This window comes from Centroberyx gerrardi, chromosome 18 (assembly GCF_048128805.1).
Source record: "Centroberyx gerrardi isolate f3 chromosome 18, fCenGer3.hap1.cur.20231027, whole genome shotgun sequence".
NCBI lineage: Eukaryota > Metazoa > Chordata > Actinopteri > Beryciformes > Berycidae > Centroberyx > Centroberyx gerrardi.
The window spans coordinates 19,092,022-19,114,412 of record NC_136014.1 but is presented as its reverse complement, the minus strand read 5'-3'; the positions used below and the strand labels follow the sequence as shown (position 1 = coordinate 19,114,412).

The following is a 22,391-nucleotide window of genomic DNA, read 5'->3' as shown; positions in this document are numbered from 1 at the left end:
CCTTCTTGTGGATATAATATTAATATCCAGCTATTAGCCTGATTGCCACTGACACATGAATGGTGAGGTAACAGTGTGCCCACCTCCTCAGCAGTGTAGAATTACCCACATTGTCAAATCCCACATCACTGTTCCCTCAGAGTGTACTTGGTATTGTATCCAATGCGGCGGACGTGGCAGCGGTGTCAGTAACTCTCTGGGAGTTGTCGTGACTCAGCGAGGAGCTTCAACAAAGAGTCTTTGTATGGCTGCATGTGTCTGAGGCTTCCCAATAACACACACACATGCTTTCATACATGCATGTACACACAACATGCACACACAGACACATATACACACACACACATACACAGTGGCCGGGTAGCGTCTGTTAACAGCTATTATTATCTATGTAGGCACATATTCTCCGATACTCCATCAGGCTATTATGTGGGTGTGTGTGTGGGTGTGTGTGTGTGTGTGTGTGTGTGTGTGTGTGTGTATCTGTGTGTTACAGTGAAAAGAGAGAGCATTGGCGAGCTACTCTCTTGCAGTCTGTGCATCATATATTTCTGTTTGAAGGTGTGATTTTCTCCATAGCAACAACATGTATTTGTTAAGGGTGGGTGGTGCTTGATTAAAGTTAATTTTTAATTGCTATTATAATATTCAAGGATTCATTTCAGTGTTATTTGTCTCATTTTCAACTGTTATGAATGCACTTACTGAATATCTCGTCAGTGGTCTGTCATTGTCATTGTCAGAAAACACTAGTAGACTTTGATTTATTTGGACAATGTTCTCAGTACTTCACAAGTTGTTGAAATGGGTTCTCAACAGTAGAATATTTAAATACAGTCACATAGAGTTTGTTTGAAATGGATGAATTAAAGCTGCAGCAATCATATTTTGTTTGTTTTCTTTTTACAAACTAATACATACTTTGCTCAGCATATGTTTTGCTAACATTGTGAGCCATCTGGAACTCACCACCATGTTCTCAGTTTGTATTGTGAACTGAAAAGGATATTGCAACATTCAAATGACTCACAGATATAGTATTCTACAACCATTGGAAATGATCATAGCAAATCATACAAAATGTTCTTTGCTGGTTATTTAGGTTATCATTTTATGGTAACTGAGATAACAGAGAAGAAGGTTGGTTTTCTGCTTCTATTCTCTGGAAACCAGACACACTTAAGTGAAATACACTAAAGCCTAGCTAGTGACGTCAGAGCTGGGGCCTGAAGGAGTCTCACCCTGTAATTTCAGCATCTTCTCAGACACGTCTACAAAGAGCATGAAGAGGTCTATATCATCTCCAACCATGCATAATATAGTATCCCCAAGTCTTTCTCCCTCTGTGCTGCTTGCAGCTTTCACACAAGTCACCACCCCACAAGCCCGCATGCTGTTTTTCCACAGACTTGTCTCTCTGCCTATTGTCATTTTCGTGTACTGCACTTGCTGTGGATCCAGAATAGAAAAAGAACATAAGCCTATGACATAGCCCATGAAATAGCCTAGTGCAACTTGCTTCACTGCATTAATATAAATATCAGCTGCAGACAGGCCTGGAATGATAGTCTAGACAAGGTCAGGGTGTGAAAATGTCCACTGTTGGTTGCATCTGCGCTACATTGTGTTGCTTGACTAACGCGCATCGAAGCAAACAGCAGTCTCACATAATAGGTTTCTGCTGTGAAACAGAATACTACCTCTTCAACCAGAGATAGGTCTATTTGGTTTGTAATGAGGTTCTTTGTGGGTTTTTGTCTGCTGTGATAAAGAATAAAAGTAGTATTCTGTATTGACTTGAAGTTGAACATTCAACAATCCGTAAATACTAGTCTTGATCTGTGCTATAGAGAATTGATTGTTTCATTTTCTAAATGATGATCTGTTTTATATAATGACTACTGTTCGGCACAAAACTGAGAAACCCCATCTCAGCTTATTATTAAAGCTATTTTTTATTATTAATGTCCTTTTTAGCGACAGGTATGAAAGTACCTTAGATGTACCTTAGATGAGCTGAAGGTTTGGTCAGGTGTGAAGTACTATGTGCTGCATCAGGTCTTTAAAGCTTAGATACAAGGTCTTTAGACAGGCTTTTCTGTCACCATGGAAACTGAATATCAGATGGCGAACATACCAGCACATTGGGCCTGAACCAGATGTTAGACTCTAGTGGACTATCATGCATCATTCATGTACCTGTGTTCTTCTCAAGAAAGCAGGTTGTGTTGGTTTGATTCTAACATATAGTCCATGGGGGTCAGCCTGCCCGTCAATATCAGATGATGGAAAAGCAATATTATCTATTCATATATTCAGTCTTATGTACGACCGAGATCTCGTTTCCAAGGAAGCTAGTCCTCAGTCTTGATAACCTTTATCGTTTGGTTTCTCCATACTAGTCTTGCCCTCTTGGCCTTTGCATCCTTGGATTAAGTCTGTTTCCTCTATCTGTCCACGCTAGTTTCTGCCAGCCGGTTATTCATGATGCCAAGGGCGCCCACCCCTCCAGAGAAACCATTCTGGCGTAAACTGGAACTGGATTGGCGTGGGTGTTTGTTGGCCATCTCCGAAAGCTGCTTCTGCATAATGGCCAGATTCACCTGTAGGAGGGCAGAGAGAAAGAAATCAGTAGACGACTCAATATTTGCTGTCTGCTTTTGGTACTACCTGATCCTGTGAATCCACAAGATGAGACCAGATGTGATACAAAGATAACAGATGGCATTTTGTTTCTTTTTTGGTGTGTCTGTTTAAGTGAACAAATGGGACAAACATTGAAGAATTGTTAACAATAGGAAGCAGACATCTACTCTCCCACACACACACTCCTTTCTTTTGTTTTTTTTAGCATTGTAATGTGGAATCATCCCATTTTCTCTGTCAAAATATTCTTGGGCTGACAAAGACATCATGCAAAACGGGCTCTTTAATTTAGAATGATCATCAAGTGGAAAAATTCAGGTTTTGTATGTGGTCCAGTTAAAAAAAAATCCCTGGGTGAGAGAGCATGATTTTGGCATTCAACAGCCCACAGCTCATTCCTCTTGTTTGAAAAGTAGGGTAGCAGTTATGTAAATGTATGGACAATTACACCTCTCAGTCGCTAGAAGGACTATGGAAGGGGTGATAGCAATGGAGTAAGACCATTGGTATTCAGGCTAATTTTACAGATAACATGTATGCAGCCAACAAAAAGGGGAGCATAAATAGAGCCCATACTTGTATAGACAAGATAGCCTTATCAAACATTTAATCATACTTTTTAACCTTTGTTTATCCTCTCTCTCAGTGAATATGCCTACTCATGTTTTAATACATCACACTGATTCTAATTTAAACTATCACTGACCACATCAGACTTAAGTTGGTAGTCTGCAGTCTTTCCCTGGATAATAGATTTAAAAGAGAGCATTTTTTGAAAAACTGTTTTTTCCCTAAGGCTTTTTCAGTTTTTGACCAATTAACACCTAATTTGGTACACATGCAGATGGACCTAAATACACAAATGATCTATAAACGTATCCATTCAGATAAAACTTATGGCCGCCATTAACCAATGAACTTCACAAAGGGTGTGACCTAATGCATAATTGGCCATAACCTGTCAACCCTTCATCATCACCAAATTTGGTATATTCACTAGAGGGACTGAACAATGAATTGTGGGCGCAAAAACCTTATCTCATGTGTTAAGACAGTGCACAGGGGGTTTGCACTTGAAATCATGGGTTGATCTGGGTATGCTATTTTTTGCACTTTGGCCTAATTGCATATGCATTAGTGGGTGTTCCAAGGCTGAGGCGCAAAATAAAGGAAAGTCGTTATATAAATTGGCAGCAGACTTAGGTAAAGCATGTGTAATTACTTTGCACACAGGGTGGCTCCACCGAGGCTGGCCCTGGCCCCGAATCCATCTCTGGAACCGGCTCCAAGATCAAGGTGACACAGTCATCTACAGAACATAACATGCACTCACTAGATTGTATCTCTATTATAATTATGTTTAAATGAGTATGCTAACTTAAAAATCCACCATTTAAGCCTCACTGTCAAGAGTAGCAGAAAGTGCACTCATTATGTCTACTCACTAGACCTAAATATACAAAAAGGAAAAGTCGTATGCATGTCTCTCAATTTGCTGACATAAATTAAGCAATGTCTCTGCGACACTGCCTTGATGAAAACAATGCAGCTGAAATATTTGTGCTTAAGGTGTGTGCGACTTCTCCAGCTATATTTAACCATACCTTCACAAGTAGTATCCATCCCACCCACACCTGTCACCTGCGTCTCAGTCAGGGTCTCCTGCACTTGCTCCTTTGATGGCGTTACTTCTTCAGAGAGGCCACCACCGGCAGCTCGCACAGAGGCTTTATTTGTGGCAAGCTTGGCTTTGGTTTGCCTCCTCATATCATACTAGCACTTTTTTTTTTACTTCCGCCAAATCATGCTTCTGGTGCCCAACTGCATTCACTTTATTTGTTATGTCATCCCAGACTGCCTTTTTACATCTCTTCTTTGCAGCTGAGAACTCTTTAGGGTTTTCTCTGCCACCAACACTTCCAGCTACACTGGAGAGAAATTTGCTCTTCTTTTGTCCATCATTAAGTTGCAGCCCACAGGGGAAATTGCAGCAATCGGGCTATTCTGCGCATTGTTTGGCCCTTATATTTGCGCAGTTGTAATCCTAATTATCTATCTGCACCTCTGCTCATTTACATCTTTGCTCATTTGTGTGCCCTACTTTAGTAAATACACTACATGGACATCCCTTCTAATTAGTGGATTCGGCTATTTCAGCCACACCCATTGCTGACAGGTATATAAAATCAAGCACACAGCCATGCAATCTCCCTAGACAAGCACTGGCAGTAGAATGGGCCGTGCTGAAGATCTCAGTGACTTTCAACATTGCACTATCAAAGGATGTCACCTTTCCAACAAGTCAGTTCGTCAAATTGCTGCCCTGCTAGAGCTGGCCCCGTCAACTGTAAGTAATGTTATTGTGAAGTGGAAACATCTAGAAGGAGGAACAGTTCAGGCAGCAAGCAGTAGGACACACAAGCTCACAGAACGGGACCGGTGAGTGCTGAAGTGTGTAGCTTGTACAAATCATCTGTCCTCGGCTGCAACACTCACTACTGAGTTCCAAACTGCCTCTGGAAGCAACATCAGCACAAGAACTGTTCGTTGGGAGCTTCATGAAATGGGTTTCCATGGCCGAACATTCGAACATAAGCCTAAGATCACCATCTGCAATGCCAAGCATTGGCTGGAGTGGTGTAAAGCTAGCTACCATTGAACTCTGGAGCAGTGGAAACGCGTTCTCTGGAGTAATGAATCATGCTTCACCATCTGGCAGTTCAACGACCGAATCTGGGTTTGGCAGATGCCAGGAGAATGTGGAGGAGGAATAATGGTCTGGGGCTGTTTTCGTGGTTTGGGCTAGGCTCTTTAGTTCCAGTGAAGGGAAATCTTACAGCATACAATGTCATTCTAGATGATTATGTGCTTCAAACTTTGTGGCAACAGTTTGGGGAAGGCCCTTTCCTGTTTCAGCATGATGATGCTGCCGTGCACAAAGTGAGGTCCATACAGAAATGGTTTGGAACTTGACTGGCCTACACAGAGCGCTGACCTAAATCGAACACCTTTGGGATGAATTGGAACACCAACTGCGAGCCAGGCCTAAACGCCCGACATCAATGCCCGACCTCGCTAATGCTCCTGTGGCTGAATGGAAGTAAATCCCCGCAGCAGTGTTCCAACATCTAGTAGACCCTTCCCAGAAGAGTGGAGGCTGTTATAGAAGCAACAGGGGGAACAACTTCATATTAATGCCTGTGAGTTAGGAATGAGATGTTCGATAAGAAGGTGTCAAATCTTTTGGCAATGTAGTGTACCTTGCACAGGTGGGACCAATTGCACCCGCAATCGCTTTTGCATTGTGCCTGGAATTGTGATGCTGTTAGTAGATCCGAGCCTTGGTTTAAATTGTGTGCAAGTGCCCCCCCAACAAATACTACCCCTATCGGCCAGATGGGGGCACTATAATTAAAGTTCAAAATTTAAAATTTTGAAAGGCCATAACTCCTACATTGTAAGTCTGATTGACAAGAATCTTGGTACACATTTCCAGCTGTCCTTGCTCTTCAAATTTGGCCCAAAGTCAATTGGATTTTTTGCTTATTAGCATTAGCAACAGCTTTTTCCTAAGGCTTTTTCAATTAAAGACCTATCAACACTAATGTTGGTACACATGCAGAAGGGACCAAAATACTCAAATGATCTATAAACGGGTCCATTCGGATAAACAATATGGCCGCCATCAACTAATGAACTTGACAATGGGGTGTGGCCTAACACAAAAGTGGCTATAACTCAATGACCATTCGTACAATCAACACAAATCTTGGTAAACATGTTCAAGAGAGGTTAAGCAAGCAATACTGCAATGGCATTCTGAAAACAACCCATAGAGAATGCAGCAAAGGGCACAAAACAGTAAATATTAATCCAGTCACTGCAATTGAATGAAATTTGGTTTAAAGGCTTAAGGACCATGTACTGGTCAAAATTGAAAGTTTAGTCATGATGTGTGGTCTAGCCCTTAAGAATCTTGGAGTGCATAAAACAGCTTGCAGATCAAAGTGCAGTTGCAAAATCATTATCAAACTTGGCAGCCTTGTCTGAGAAGGCATTTCAAACGTGTAACAAATTTCATGCAATTTGGCCAAAAGGAGACCATATGTCATTAAATTAAGCTTGATTGTTGTTATCATTGTTGTGTCATGAGACCATGGAAATAACCACAAGTTATGGTTAGTGGGTGGTTAATAGCATTCAGGAAATGTTAATACTTATGTGAACACACAAACTCAACAAGACAAAGTGGAGTTTGATTTATTTGGACAATGTTTGCATTACTCTACAAATTGTTGAAATGGATTCTCAACAGTAGAATATTTAAATACAGTCACATAGAGTTTGTTTGAAATGGATGAATTAAAGCTGCAGCAATCATATTTTGTTTCTTTCTTTTTACAAACTAATACATACTTAGCTCAGCATAGTTTTGCTAACATTGTGAGCCATCTGGATCTCACCACCATGTTCTCAGTTTGTATTGTGAACTGAAAAGGATATTGCAACATTCAGATGACTCACAGATATAGTATTCTACAACCACTGGAAATGATCATAGCAAATCATACAAAAATATTGTATCACATTTTTTCTTTGCTGGCTGTTGTTACCATTTTAGGGTAACTGAGATAACAGGGAAGAAGGTTGGTTTTCTGCTTCTATTCTCTGGAAACCAGACACACTGAAGTGAAATACACTAAAGCCTAGCTAGTGACGTCAGAGCTGGGGCCTGAAGGAGTCTCACCCTGTAATTTCAGCATCTTCTCAGGCGCGTCTACAAAGAGCATGAAGAGGTCTATATCATCTCCAACCATGCATAATATAGTATCCCCAAGTCTTTCTCCCTCTGTGCTGCTTGCAGCTTTCACACAAGTCACCACCCCACAAGCCCGCATGCTGTTTTTCACAGACTTGTCTCTCTGCCTATTGTCATTTTCATGTATTGCACTTGCTGTGGATCCAGAATAGAACAAACAAAAACATAAGCCTAACACCTCCATTGAAACACTGAGCTAAAATCCCATAAAATAGCCTAGTGCAACTTGTTTCACTGCATTAATATAAATATCAGCTGCAGACAGGCCTGGAATGATAGTCTAGACAAGGTCAGGGTGTGAAAATGTCCACTGTTGGTTGCATCCGCGCTACATTGTGTTGCTTGAATAATGTGCAGCGAACCAAATAGCAAACAGCAGTCTCACATAATAGGTTTCTGTTCTGAAACGGAGTACTACCTCTTCAGCCAGAGATAGGTCTGTTTGGTTTGTAATGAGGTTCTTTGTCTGTTTTTGTCTGGTGTGATAAAGAATAAAAGTAGTGCCATAGATAGAGAATTATTCAGTATGTAGGATATAATATAGATGTGTGCCTCTACTCATTCATGTAGAGAGGACAATACTCACAGACTGAAATGTTCAGCTAAGTCCTGCACTGTGTGAATCACAGAGTATCGTTGATAGTCTGCTTGTAAATTGGTGTATTCTGTATTGACTTGAAGATGAACATTCAACAATGCATGAATTCTACTTCTCTTGATCTGTGCTAGAGAATTGCCAGTTTAATTTTCTAAATGATGATCTGTTGTATATGACTACTGCATGATGACTGTCAGCCTATTATTAAAGCTGTTTTTCTTATTAATGTCCTCTTTAGTGACAGGTATGAAGGCAGCAGGGGACAGAGTGAGAATTATAGAGTACCTTAGATGAGCTGAAGGTTTGGTCAGGTGTGAAGTACTATGTGCTGCATCAGGTCTTTAAAGCTTAGATACAAGGTCTTTAGGCAGGCTTTTCTGTCACCATGGAAACTGAATTTCTAATGGGGAACATACCGGCACATTGGGCCTGATCCAGATGTTAGACTCCAGTGGACTATCATGCATCATTCATGTATCTGTGTTCTTCTCAAGAAAGCAGGCTGCGATGGTTTGATTCTAACATATAGTCCATGGGGGTCAGCCTGCTTGTCAGTATCAAGTGATGGAAAAGCTATGTCATGTATTCAGTCTTATATACCACCGAGATCTAATTTCCAAGGAAGGTAGTTCTTAGCCTTAATAACCTTTTTGGTTTTGTTTGTCCATACTAGTCTTTCCCTCTTGGCCTTTGCATCCTTTGAAATGGATTAAGTCTGTTTCCTCTATCTGTCCACGCTAGTTTCTGCCAGCCGGTTATTCATGATGCCAAGGGCGCCCACCCCTCCAGAGAAACCATTCTGGCGTGAACTGGAACTGGATTGGCGTGGGTGTCCGTTGGCCATCTCCGATAGCTGCTTCTGCATTATGGCCAGATTCACCTGTAGGAGGGCAGAAATGAAGAAATCAGTAGACGACTTAATATTTAAAGTAGTCTGTTTTTGGTAGTGCTACCTGATCCTGTGAATCCACGAGAGACAAGGATTTCTACAGTGCGTTGGCGGTAGGCACACCTGCTTTACCAGATGAGATGCAAAGCTACCAGATGGCATTTTGGCTCTCTTTTGGTGTGTCTTTTTAAGTGAACAAACAAGACAAACATTGAAGAATTGTTAACAACATGAACCAGACATGTACTCTCCCACACACACTCACCTTTTCCACCTTTTCAAGAGTCTGAAAGAGATTCATATTTTAATGCTTTTGAACGAATCACTGCTACCCTGCGGTGGCCCAGAGAAGTCTGGTCTCTGGTTACTGCAATGTAAACTCGTGGGAAAAGCTTGTTCAAGCTTCTTGAAGTTTTTGACCAGAGCCTTAAGAATTAAGCTACTGTTTCATGTGTATATGAACTTGTGCCAGAGGCCTACAGACAAAAGTTTAGAAACGGCACTAAAACTGCCATGCCGATGCCCACAAGTTGTCATGTATGCAAGCCCGAAAATTTGGGCATATAGGAGATCCATCAGATTCTTTTAGGATTTTGCCTGAGGACTGTTAAGATTCTCAGCTAGGCTCAGTAGATAAATCTGGGATTGTAACTGTTGAGATGTTGCCTGATGATGCAGACTTGTCGTTTGATGTACATTTATCAGTGCGCCATAGAGCGACTGTTTCTTGGTTACATGTATGTCATCTGCTGTAGCACAGAAAAATAGTACTCAACCTAATGTTTTTTTCTTTGACAATGGTGTGTTGATGCATAAGTGGACTCCTAACTCTGGTGAATGGTATTCTTTTCATCAAGTGGTGGTACCAAAAGACTACCATTACCAAGTTCTGAGTCTCGCTTACGATCACAGTTCTGCTGGTCATTTAGGTGTTAAAAAAACCTAACACTGTGTCCTCCCTTAATTCATTTGGCCCAGTTTAAAGGCTGATGTCAATGAAGTACTGTCGTTAATGTCATACTTGCCAAGTAGTTGCTAAGCCCAACCAGATTGTTTCGCCTGCACTATTGCACCTCATCCCTGTCATTGGGGGAACCCTTTGAGCACATATTGCTAGATTGTGTCGGCCCATTACCTAAATCTAAACCTGGTCAACAGTACATCCTGACAATCATGTGCGCTACTACATGTTACCCCACAGCCATACCATTACGCACGCTTTACGCCAGGACTGTTGTGAAGGCTTTAACCAAATTCTTTTCCACCTTTGATTTACCAAAAACTATCAAGGGATCAAAGGGGGATCAAGGTACAAATTTTATGTCCAAGGTTTTTGCTCAGATTATGTCAGAAGTTTCAGAAATTCAGGGCTTAGATTGCCTGGTGGAACCATCCGTGTTCTTGTGCTCTGTTCCACCACACAAATACCTCTGGTCCTGGAACGTTAGTAAATGATTTCAGCTAGGTGTGTGTAGATATGTGTAGATTTCCCGTCCCACAGACAAAACGGGCACTCCGCTATTTTCTCAGGGTGAGCAGTTATTATCAAGGGTTTGTAAAAACTTTGCTGATGTAGTTGCTCCTCTCATAAGCTTGGTCAGTCCTTCTAAGGACTTTATTTGGTCTCCTGCTTGTCAGGCCACTTGATTCTGCCAAGGCACTGCCCTGCAGCACACCTGTCCTCGCTACCCCTGACTTTGCGCATCCCTTGAAGTTGGAGGTGGATGCAAATGCGTGTGGTGTAGATGCGGTGTTGCTGCAAGAAGACAAGTAGGGTATTGATCCTAACATCTGCTACTTCTCTGCAAAGTTTAACAAACACAAGCTAAACTACAGTACCATCGAGAAGGAAGCCCTTGCATTGTTTCTTGCAGAATGTTGAAGTTTATCTTGGTTCTAGTTCCTTGCCTGTTGATGTGTTCCTTATCAAACATTTCGGGGGATATTTGATATTCAGGAAGGGAGGTGTCACGACCGTGGTTGTAATTTTGTGGTCAGTGGTAGAGTTGTCACGGTGGTGCCATTTTGACACCGGTGTTGTTTCCCTCCTCAACACCGGCCATACCGGTTATACCGCCTGTCGCCACTAGGGGGTCTAAGCGCTGTCAAACTCAGCGTCACTACGTCCTCTCCAAACTCACGTGTGTTAACGGCATTTGTAAACGGTGTGACGCCCCTCCCACTGTCTTGGAGGCTGTCCTGGCCAACCTCAGCAGACAATTGATTGACAGTGGAGGGTCGTCAGCTGATTAAGCTCACCTGGGCCCTTGGACTATATAAACTGGCCCATGTGTTCACTTTGTCTCTCCCTTCCTACAGCTGACATCCACTCGGCATCACTTCCCTTTTGGTTTGCGCCTTCAACACCACCACAGCACATCAACCACACATCCATGCACTGCTTGCATTGCTGACCATGCTGATCTACACACTCCATTGTTAATTTGTGTGAACCTTAGTTCTAATAAATTATGTTTGTTTTAAGTAAACCTCTTGCGTGGACTCCCTCCTTGTCGCATTCCCTGAGCCAGTTTGTGACAAATGGGGGCTCGTCCGGGAAAAGGAAAGAAAGAACTGATCTAAGTTTTGGTTTGTTCTTTCTTGTGGCGGAGGGGAGACTGGACATTCCACTGCCTTAACACTTTTTAATCAATTTATAACACTGCTCAACACTCAGAGAGTTAATGTGAGTGCAGTGCAGATTCTGGCATATTGCCCTTCTTTAGGCTACTAAAGTGATTGTACTGGACAAATTACTGTCACTAGGTAAGGACAAATAATTAATCCTATTCATCCTAATCTGTCATTAGTGATCAGATATTAGTGATTAGTATGTCCTTTTATCATTTAGTAGCCTAATTTGAACATGGAAGTTCTGAATATGTGCTTTCATTTTACAAAATACAAAATAACAGTATACCCGGTGTGGGGCTAATAACACCGGTGTGGACTCCAAGACCGTATGCCACCGGTAACACCGCCCACCGCGACGACCCTAGTCAGTGGATCTGTTTTCTTCCGTTCTTTCTCTCTTCCTGAGCGTCTGTTTAGTGTGCGTGTGTCTGAGTTGCACGCCAGTCATTGACAGGTCGCTGGACCGTGGGAGACGGGCGGAGGTGTGCCGGCAGGTGATTGGCTCTGCAGTGACAGATTGGAATGTAAAAGCGGTGCCAGTGGACCTGCAGATCGGAGCAGAACTCCCAACCCATTTGACTGGTTTTGTCCCTGCTAGTACTCAGAGATTATAGCATATTAGTTTGTTCCACTCTCGTGGATCAGTATTTCTTTACGTTCTTAGGTTGTTACTTATTGACCACTCGGACATGTAAGTTGATATATGTCTTTGTTTGGAAGCTGTAGGTGCGAGCTGCCATTTGTGTTAATTATTTTTCTCCTGTTTGGGATCCTCTTTCTCCTGTTCTTCTCCTGTTTTTTTTTCTCTAATTAGGGAGGTAAACTAGACTTATGTACCTATTTTGGTTTCTTTTCTTTTCTTAGGTTACATGGATTCTTCTCCCAGATAGTTTGCTTGTTATTTTGGCTGTGGCTCGCACCTGATGACTTTGCTTCCTATTTTTTTTTTATTGTTTCTCCTTTTGATTCTTTTGTAAATAAATACTCATATTGCGGTATTTCCGTCCCGTGTCCCGGGTTGGTGTTGCGAGCTGAAGGGAGGCTTCCACCTTTCATGTGGTGCCCTGGCTTCCCCAGGATGGGGCATAACAATTGGTGTTCAAGCTTTTTTTTACAGATAACATGTATGTAGCGAACCTTATCAAACATTTAATCATAAAAAGTATGACTAAATGTTTGATACCTTTTTGTTTACCCTCCATCACCTACTCATTTTTGAATACATCACACTTATTCTGATTTAAACTATCACTGATCACATCAGACTTGGTAGTCTACAAACTTTGACTAGATAATAGATTTAAAGGACGGCAGGCAGCCCATCTGCCTTGTGTATTGTTCCATATTATTTAGACACACACCAAGACTCTATTCTAAATACAATTATGATTATTGGTAGGTTTTGCGCACCATTATTATTAATGTTATATTATGTTATGTTCACAGCTCTTTATTCAAATCCAGCTGTCACTCTGACACACTGAGGAGTTTCAATATTGACAGACGTGCAGAATAGATGCAATGGAGCAATATTCCACATGAGCAATTTGACTGCAGCTTATACAGAAGGAGATGACTGCTGTGGCATGTAGCTTATACAAGAGAGGGTGAATGACATATTCAATCAATGATTGCAGTATGTGATATTACATGGAAACAGAAAAATTGACAGAACATTCTCTTTCTACTACTCATGAGCAATTTTAATCAAATTATTCTCAATCAGGGAAATAATTGATTATTTGTGTGTAATCACACATTTGATTTTTCCTGTAAACACAGCCAATGAAAAAGTAGAAAGGACTACAGAGAAAGGGGTATAACACTACAGCACAGAGACATGGAATGTCACACAAGCTGCGGACCACATCGTGCTCTCACCCTGCAGCACTCAAAGGCTGTCAATTTCGACTGAAATTAGAATATTGTAAAATATATTATATAAAATTTACATAAAATTGACTAATGAAAGCAGGATGCAATGAACGGACAAAGCACTCTAAACCGATGGAGATTTTACCCGGAGTTGATTCACAGCATGCAGCCTTTTTTTAGATTTAAGTTGGTGTTCTGCTGAATCTTGCCTTTTACTGAGGGGAATCCAAATATCTTCCAAGCATCGCTTGAAGAAGTAGTCAGGAGTTTTCTGCCATTATGCTGCTAGCAAGCATGTGTGTGCTAAAAACAAATTAACCGGCTACTAGAAGAAATCGCGAGAGCGGCAGAGAATGAGAGTCTGTGGAATCAAGTCATGGGGAGCCAGTGATGCGTTCAGTTCAATCAGCTACTAAATCAGTAAATAATTAGATGAAAATGTGTTTTTTAATATTCGATGGGCAGGTTGGGGTTCGAATTTATGATTTTTTGACATTCGACTGAAATTCAAATATTGAAATTTGTGTTGACAGCCCATAGCACTCACCTTGTTGGCTGCCAGGAAGTCCCTCATGGAGATCATCTCCCCGGACATCCTGCGCCCAGTGTCAGTCTCACTCTCGTTGACGGCGTCCGTCTCGATGGAGGGGTCTCGGCGGGCACGCAGGTGGCCCGGTGCTACTACGTTCCGTCGGGGGTGTCGGTGCGGGTGGTGAACCCCCCTTCCGGGGAAACAACAGCGGCAGGGGGCCTCCAGTCTCCTCAGCAGCCAGTTGAGAACCTGCTTGATGACGATGGAGATGACATTGAAGAGGGAGTAGATGCAACAGACGCCGGTCAGGATGAAGATGAAGTTGCCCAGCCGATAGGCGGCCGTGGCGTGGCCCTCATAGGCAGCCCGCTGGCTGCTCACCATATCTCCGAAGCCAATGGTGCTGAAGGCCACAAAGCAGAAGTAGAGCGAGTCCAGGTAGCCCCAACCCTCAGCTGCCGAGTACATGACCGAGGCACAGCAGGACACCAAGATGGCCGCCGCGCCGAGGATCAGCATGACGCAGTAGACAGAGGGTTTCCAGCCAGCCAGACCCTCGCCTTTGCCTCCTGCACCTCCCCCAGCTCCACCTCCACCACTTCCCTCAGAAGTACGGCGGCCATTTTGTGGAAGTACGGCCTTGTTTTGGCGACGCTCATGGCAGGACTTGAGGACGACGGCGATGACGGTGATGACTCGCTCCAGGAAGAGGTTGAAGAAGAGGATGGTGGCGGCACAGCCGAGGAGGCCGTAGAACATCAGGAAGACTTTCCCTCCAATGGTGGCAGGAGTGGTCATCCCAAACCCTGGGACACACAGGAAGATAAAGCAATGGGGGGAAATCTCCTGGGTCTCTTGATACATATTACTATTACTTGAATTCCTCAGCTATAAAGCATTGCTGTTGCCCTTAGCATGTATGGCTCTAAGCAGGAGGCATTTTTTGAATAGAAGAATAAAAGTGTGTTTCTTTCACATAAAAGCATTACGTTAACACAAGATACAATCTCTTTCTCTCATTGTCCCTCTTTTCTCTTTCTTTCTTTCTTTCTTTCTTTCTTTGTCTCTCACTCACACACACACACACACACACACATACACCGACAAAGCATCCCGGTAAAGCAAGTGCCAGTGAATGAATGGATTGTTTGGAGAAGTGGGGGTATGTGTGGTGGAGGAGGGGAGCACAGTCATCGGCTCCAGCTGATTTGATTTACCTTTACAAGAACTGAGCTCACATCCTCTCTATCATTGACCTAGATGGCTAATTACTGTTGCCCCCTCCTCCTGTCACTGAGTGAACACCCCTACTCAGACACCACAATGCAAAAGCATTGTAGTGTCTGCCACACTCCACCAGCAAAAGGTTGCTATTGGTGACGCTCTCTCTCTCTCTCTCTCTCTCTCTCTCTGTGTCTCTCACTCTCACACTCACTCACAAGAGGTGATGTGTTTTCAGTCCATGCAAATCGGTACAATCAGTCCCAAAGTATTGATTTGTTTTGTTTTAGGTTTTTTATTGAATCCTCCCCAATTATTTTGCAGGTCAATGGGTTTATACAGCACATCTTAAAACAAGTGGAAAATCGTAGCTACCCTTCTCATCAAGGAATGTACAAAGGGCCACGTCTGACCCTGCAGTGGCTGCTGGGTGATAATTTGAATGTAAATTTTTAACATTTGTGCAGTTGTGGAGTGACTCTCTTGATCCAAACACCCACGCCGATCTCGTGGACTTCATAGGCATCGCTTTATGCAATGAAGTTAATATGCAAAAATACAACACTCAGCGATGGGGTCATTTCACTCCTCAATTTCCTCGCTATCTCCCACTTTCAACATTCAAACTGGCTTTATCCATAGAGATGACAGCGTGTGTGTGTGTTTGGTGTTGGGGGTTAGGACTTCTCATCTGTTGGGTCTGCTGTAGCCTGGCAAATGGGAATTAAAGTGAGAGTTTTGTCATCAACTGCACCAGTCCATCCAAGCGATGTCTCCCTTTCACCCCTCATTTAACACTGATTGCTCAGGGGTGAATCAATGATCAATGTCTGTCTCTCTCTCTCTCTCTCTCTCTGTCTCTCTCTCTCTCTCTCTGTGTTTCGCTATCTCTCTCTTTCACCCTCCTCAGCATGCTACGTTTGCACAGTACATTTTAAAACCTGCAGTAATTTTTGTACATGTTTGGTGACATGACATGTATATGGCTACCTTTTAGTTCCCATTTCAGAATCAGACTGATTAGATGGGTTAGTACAAACCGCAGATAATGTTGACAGGTATAGTAGATGTAAATTCATGCAGCATTAGAGCCTCTTTGCTGTGTGTTGCTGAGCTACAGAACAGCAAAGATAAGAAGTGTTATCTCATGTCATAAAAAAACATACTCTGCTAGCTACATGACTCATTGCCACTAAACAATAAGCTGATTTCTTGGGGGAGATTTGATTGCCGCCACATGCTGATTGTTTCTCAAGGTGCTAATTGAGGTGGAAGTTTCTTCCAAAGAACCATTACCTGACTCACAACAATAAAGCCTAATGGACTAGATTTTACAGTTTTTACTTTTATTCTTGTGATGCAGGCCCGGATGTAAGATTTGAATAAAAAAACATAGGCCTATCTCATCATCAAGGTGAAAAAACAAGTTATTTTTTTTACTAATTAAAGTTTTTTTTTTACCGTTGAATTTCAGCCTTTAAATATGTTACTCTTGTTACTCTTCGTCTGTAAAAACTGACTTTCACAGCATGGAAGTTTGGTGCTTTTATTCCTAAAGCTCGTGCGCCCGAATCTACACAGACCTACATCTCCATTACGAATGAACTGGAAAGGATAGAAAAGGTAACCGTGTCAGTAGGACATCCATGTCAGGGTGATTTTCTGGGGCAAAAGATGCATTTTCTGACTCGGATAATATAATATAATATAGTTTGAATAATCTATAATATAATTTGAAACACGTGAACAATTGTATGAATCCCAAAAGTCAATCGTTTATTTTCGGCTTATTTTGCTTTGGTGGAGAGTTGCTCATGTCCATAAACTGGATTGTGATTGATTGTAAGCAACACGAAACTGTTATTGCAATCCGCGACTTATTTTTATGTCTTTGTCTCACCAATGGTCGAAACCACAGTTCCCACGAAGTAGAAGGCGCCGGTGAAGTCCCATCGAGGTCTGATGGTGTCCACGCGGATACCCGCTACGTTCGCCTCCTCGTAGTTCCTGAGGAAGTTATTCAGGTCTTTCTTACTCAGGTTATACTTTTGGCTGAAATGCTCAAACCGCTGCGCCCAGCGCTCCTTCGCCTCGCGCTCCTTGGGCTGCTCCAGCGCTGAAAAGACAGCGGCCCCACACAGGAGATAGATGATGATGAACAAAGCCAGCAGCAGGAACCTCGCATTATCCTCGTTTAGTGGACCGGAGCCGCAGCAGTAACCGCTCCTACATGCCATTATGTTGCTGTTGTCACCGTGGTGCAGGTGCAGCGAAGGACCTGTGGCATGGTGATCTCAAATCAAACACACAATCCTCGGAAGAAACGTTAACAAGCAGCCCGTTCACGACCAAAAAAGAAGAAGAAGAAGAAAAGAACTCCTGCGCAATACAGTTAAAGGGTCTGGAGAGGCAGCCTGGTCGAGTCGTACCACAATTGGAGCAAGTTGACCTCCGCTGGTCCAAGGCTGTGCGCTTGGCATTTTTGCTCGTTCCCTATATGAGCATCTGTGCCCAGTCCAAGTCCATACCATTCAGCCAAACGCATCCTCTAACGTCACCCACCTCTGCTGAAGATATATATATTATTATATTATAACCAGAGTTATCCGTCACAAGATGCTTTGACAGATGCTTTGCTAAGACAGGAGGCAGGTAAGCAGCGCTGCAACCTGTGGATGCAGAGAGTCGTGTTGTGCTGCTGTGCTCTCTGATCCTCCTCTTGCCTCTGAGTCCCCACCCCAGAGCGCACGTTTTACGCACCGCGAATGTACCACCGGCACATGGACAAACTTGCAGGATGAGCCCCCTTCATCCCCCAAATTATTCGCTTGCCAAATATTCCAAATTTCTTTCAGCAATTTCCTCACCTCGGCTTTTCTTTTTCTTTTTTTTAAATACAGCACCAGAAACGAAGCTGAGAACAAGACAAAACTCGCCCAAATATGCTCGACATGACTCCAACTTGGGAGGTCTGAATTTGACAATATAGAACGCGTTTGCATAGTGGGATCAATATTACTTGACCTTTCGAAGCTGGGATGAGGGATTCATGCTTCTGCTCATGCTTACCCGGGGACGATTTGAGCAAATGTCACCACGGAACAAGGGTTCAAAATAAATTATTCAGAATCACACGGACAACAAAAGAGCTATTTTTGTAAATTTGGGAATGAAACGAATGATGACGTGTCCAAGGCCACTTCAGGACCATGGAGAGAAGCAGCGAGTCTTTTCATAGGTGAAATGCATTACCTAACTTTCATGTTAGGGAATGCATGAACTAATGTTGAACGTTTAACTAAGGCACTTACTGCAGTTTTAAATGCTGCAACTACGTCCTGTTCATGACAACGTTCTCACTTTGCCAGAACTTCCTCTTTTTTTACTAAACCATATTAGAAAAGCATGCCAAAAACTATGCTCATGTTAACTAGGCTAATTATTAACACTGTAAATATGTAAATATTTATTATTAAATATCATACATACAGTATCTTTGAGAAATTGACTCAACATTGCTACCGAATCCTGAAGCAGCCTAATGTTTAACATGGACTAGTAATCTAATGGTAGGGCAGGAAGAGCTGCCACTTTACAGGTAATGTAGAATGTTTTTTTTTTTTTTTTTTAAGGTAAACATGAGTTCATGTCTGCAAATATAAAGAAACCATTAGTGAAGCATACATATCTATTAATGTGAGTTATAATATAGAGGACTGATGGGTGTGCATCAATGAAACACGTTTTCACACTCTTTATATAACATGAACTTAAGAATGATTGGCATGTAGCAAAACAGTAACTAAAGTAAAGAAAATGTGGTCATGCATTGTAAATACATTACTTCTTGATTTCTACACATAAGCACAACTTCAAGAAAAGTGAAACAGCCTTTCTGTTTGAATTATGAGCACTAATGTGAAGCATTGATAAATAGTTAACTAGAAACAAAAAAAGAAGTTGCAGCAAGGGGAGAACATTATGGGCAGGATGTAATTACAGCATCTACAACTATGTTAATAGCTCAGTAAACATTAATACATTTTTTCATGACTTAGTATTACTTAAACATTAGTTCATGCTTGAACAAACACCTTCTAATTCAACCATTTTATAAATTGTTGCCTTTTTGTATCCTCAGGATCATTTTCTGGCTGCTGTATATCTGGATTTAATGTTGCACAACAAAATAGCCACCTTTTTCATTTTAAATAGCATTTCAGGACCGTGGACAGCTACCAGTGATTGTTCTTGGCTCTGGGCTAAAACATGATAAATGTGCTGGGAAAATTATGTTTTTAAATTTAGCCTGTATTTAACCAGGCAGGCAGGTCACTTACTGCTTTTCATTCATGTGTGTCGTTCTTATGCTGTTGAGCTGTCCAATCAGTGTCAGTCCATGCAAAAAAAAAAATGGCATGTCATTGCTTTTATAAATTTAAATATCTTGTATACTATAGAACCAAAGTATCTCATACACTACAGGACAGTTCAATCCCTGTTTGTGAACATGAACAGCTCTCTCCAAAGCCAAAGACTTAACACTCAAAAATGTGATGCCGTAGAGATGTAAAATCTGGAGCTGCTCTGTAGAGAATGAACTGGCAGAAACATTTTCAGAAACAGTTTCTCATTCATCATCTGAGGATCATTTTCAGATTTTACATCTTCACAGCATCGTCTTTGAGTCTCAGTTCTCTCTTCCTTTTTCGGAGAGGTTTTCATGTTCACCAGTATGGATCTGACTGCCCTATACTATGGGAGAGAAACAAATAAAATCTTAAAATTCATAACCAATTCCTTTTTACAAGAATGGCCTGGCAAGAAAAGGGAATAAAACAACACTTAAGACAACAAAAAAACAAGACATTTGACACTGTGAGATATAACAAACTGTGACAACACAGGATAATAAAAGTATAACCAGTAGGACATAAGCACAAAATGCAGTGTAATCTTAACAACTGAGGAGGCAAAGCAGTTGCTGGTGTCTGTTACACGGTCAATGATAAAAGCTTTTGAAAGCTTTTACAGGGGTGACTTCAAATCGTAGAGGTTTTTGTAGCTCATTGTGTGCAGCAAATTGGAAAGCAGAGTGACCAAGGAAGGTAACCAGAGTGTGTGTGTTTGAAGGTTGGCAGTTGTAAAAAGAGGAGATTAGTAAGAGGTTTTGCAGATACAGTCGGTCAGGGTGAAAGCAGTGAGGGTTTTGTGGCCCTGTTATAGAGGAGTGGACAATGGTTGACGCGTAGGAAATATGATAGAATAATAATCTGATGAAAGTAAAATCTAACTGGAACATTTACATGTGTACATGACTTTATGGGGCGATTACAGCCATGATTTGGCATCATGACTGATTTTCAAGATCGGACCAAAGCCACACGACACAACAAATGTGTGTTGACTTTTCAGTGACAATTATGTGGAGTTGACAAGTGTTGATTGGAGTTAAATTAGATAAATCGGTTAAATTACCACTGATGATTTTGCTGTGTATTTATGAAGTTAAAGCTGTGTTCTTTCTCTGATTGCTTCTTCTTAAAGATGGCTGGCCCAAAGTAAAAACATGTAGCATTTTTATGAAATGCTAAAAAGGCTTTGTACGTAAAGTCTTTCTCTTAAGGGTTTCTCCTAGCTGGTGGTGTAAATGGAGTGGAATCAAATTTATTTCTTTTGAAATGTAACAGAGAAGTATCCCTACAATAGAATATACAAGTACCTTGAAGCCGTTTCTTAAGTACAGCACTACAGCACAAGCAGATAGTTATTTTCCACTTGGTTCTGGGTCATTGAATATGGTCTGTGTGGCCTCTAAAGATTCATGCTTCAAATTCAAGTCTCATTACTGTGGAAACACTAAGCCGTATTTGTCCACATGTATTTCTTTAAAGTGCAGCCTAATTTAGCAGGTGCTCTAACTCCCAGGCGAATTGATGCTTCCAGTTTCTCTTGATGCTCGTTACATTAAAAAGTTATGAATTCTGTCTGTCTGACAGTGAAAACGTCCATCAACATGACTAACTTCCTAACAGACGCTAACAAAAATAGAAAATAGATCTGTTTAGAATTGGTTCAGTGACAATCTAAAGTGGTTTGGATGAGAATCTTTAAGTGTAGGACAAGCATGTTTTTTCTTATTCCCACTTCTCTGTCTGGATCTACAGCCTCACTCTTTTAAAAAAGGACCTTAAAGGATTGTTTTTAAGCTCCTAGTGATTAAGTTTTTCCTTCCTGGGACTAGATTTTGTTGCTAAGCAATACTAGTAAAGGGTTAGCTGTATTTGTTGCATATAAACATGAGGTTATTTACTATTCTATTCCTATATCAGGAAGCACTGGGGACTATTGAGGCCTTGGTTATTTCATTAACATAACATTGCTAGATACATGGGCATCGGGTGTTGTTTAGTCCCCATTACACTCTGAAAGCCTCCCTCTGTTCACTTCAGATAGCTCATTTCGATTCAATCAATGCTTTATCAGTAGTATATGACTTCTTGTTTCAACACACATTATGAATTGATTGAATGAAGAGAACTGAACTCCACTCTACTTCAGTTAGATTGGAAACTGGCTCAAGTGATTGTAAATTGGAAAAAAAAAAAGAAAAAAAAAAAGGATAAAATGCTGATTTATAAATAACCCTGTGATTTCTAATAGGACTCTGTGTGCACATGCATTCAGGTTTGTGCACGTGTGTACATTCTTGATTGCAGGAGATTAATTATGACAGTGTTTGGGTATGCATGAGCTTGTAAGTGCACATGCATGTCATTTGCTTATTTATACACAGACACACACACACACACACACACACACAGATATATATCTGACCCATAGTATATGGAGTTTTGATGTTGTCCCCTATCTGTCTCCTTTCTTTCCATCCAAGCTGCTGTTGGAAATGAGAGTACACATTGTGAAATGCATAATATAAGCGTACAGTGTATATACTGCTGCATTTGTAGAGCACTTTTCTTAAAGTCGCAAGATTGAATACAAGAACAAATCAATCATATCAACAAACAATCATCTATAGCACAGGGAAGAAATGCCCTGCTGACTTGAGTTCAAAACTGACCTTTTAGTATTGAACAGTTGTTATTCATAAATTTGAAAAACACAGTCTCCTGTTGTCTTCAACTTTTACTTCCTATGGAAACAGGCAAAGTAG

At 41.5% G+C, this 22,391-nt stretch overlaps 1 protein-coding gene across 1 annotated transcript; it reads right to left on the bottom strand.

Annotated features, from left to right (window-relative positions):
- Nucleotides 1-8,787: 8,787 nt before the first annotated feature.
- Nucleotides 8,788-17,451, bottom strand: kcnk13b (potassium channel, subfamily K, member 13b). The gene is made up of 4 exons (XM_071924924.2): nt 17,115-17,451; nt 14,593-14,799; nt 14,009-14,559; nt 8,788-8,943 (listed from the first exon to the last, which is right to left on the bottom strand). The coding sequence occupies exons 1-4, from the start codon at nt 17,449-17,451 to the stop codon at nt 8,788-8,790; spliced, it is 1,251 nt and encodes a 416-aa protein (XP_071781025.2).
- Nucleotides 17,452-22,391: the final 4,940 nt, after the last annotated feature.

Excerpts from the sequence above, each read along its gene's own strand:
- kcnk13b (XM_071924924.2), bottom strand. The coding sequence starts at position 17,451 with ATGGCATGTAGGAGCGGTTACTGCTGCGGCTCCGGTCCACTAAACGAG. Across the intron at positions 14,800-17,114 it reads AACTGTGGTTTCGACCATTG|GGTTTGGGATGACCACTCCT; the intron begins GTGAGACAAAGA and ends TGTGTGTCCCAG. Across the intron at positions 14,560-14,592 it reads CCGCCGTACTTCTGAGGGAA|GCAAAGGCGAGGGTCTGGCT; the intron begins GTGGTGGAGGTG and ends GAGGTGCAGGAG.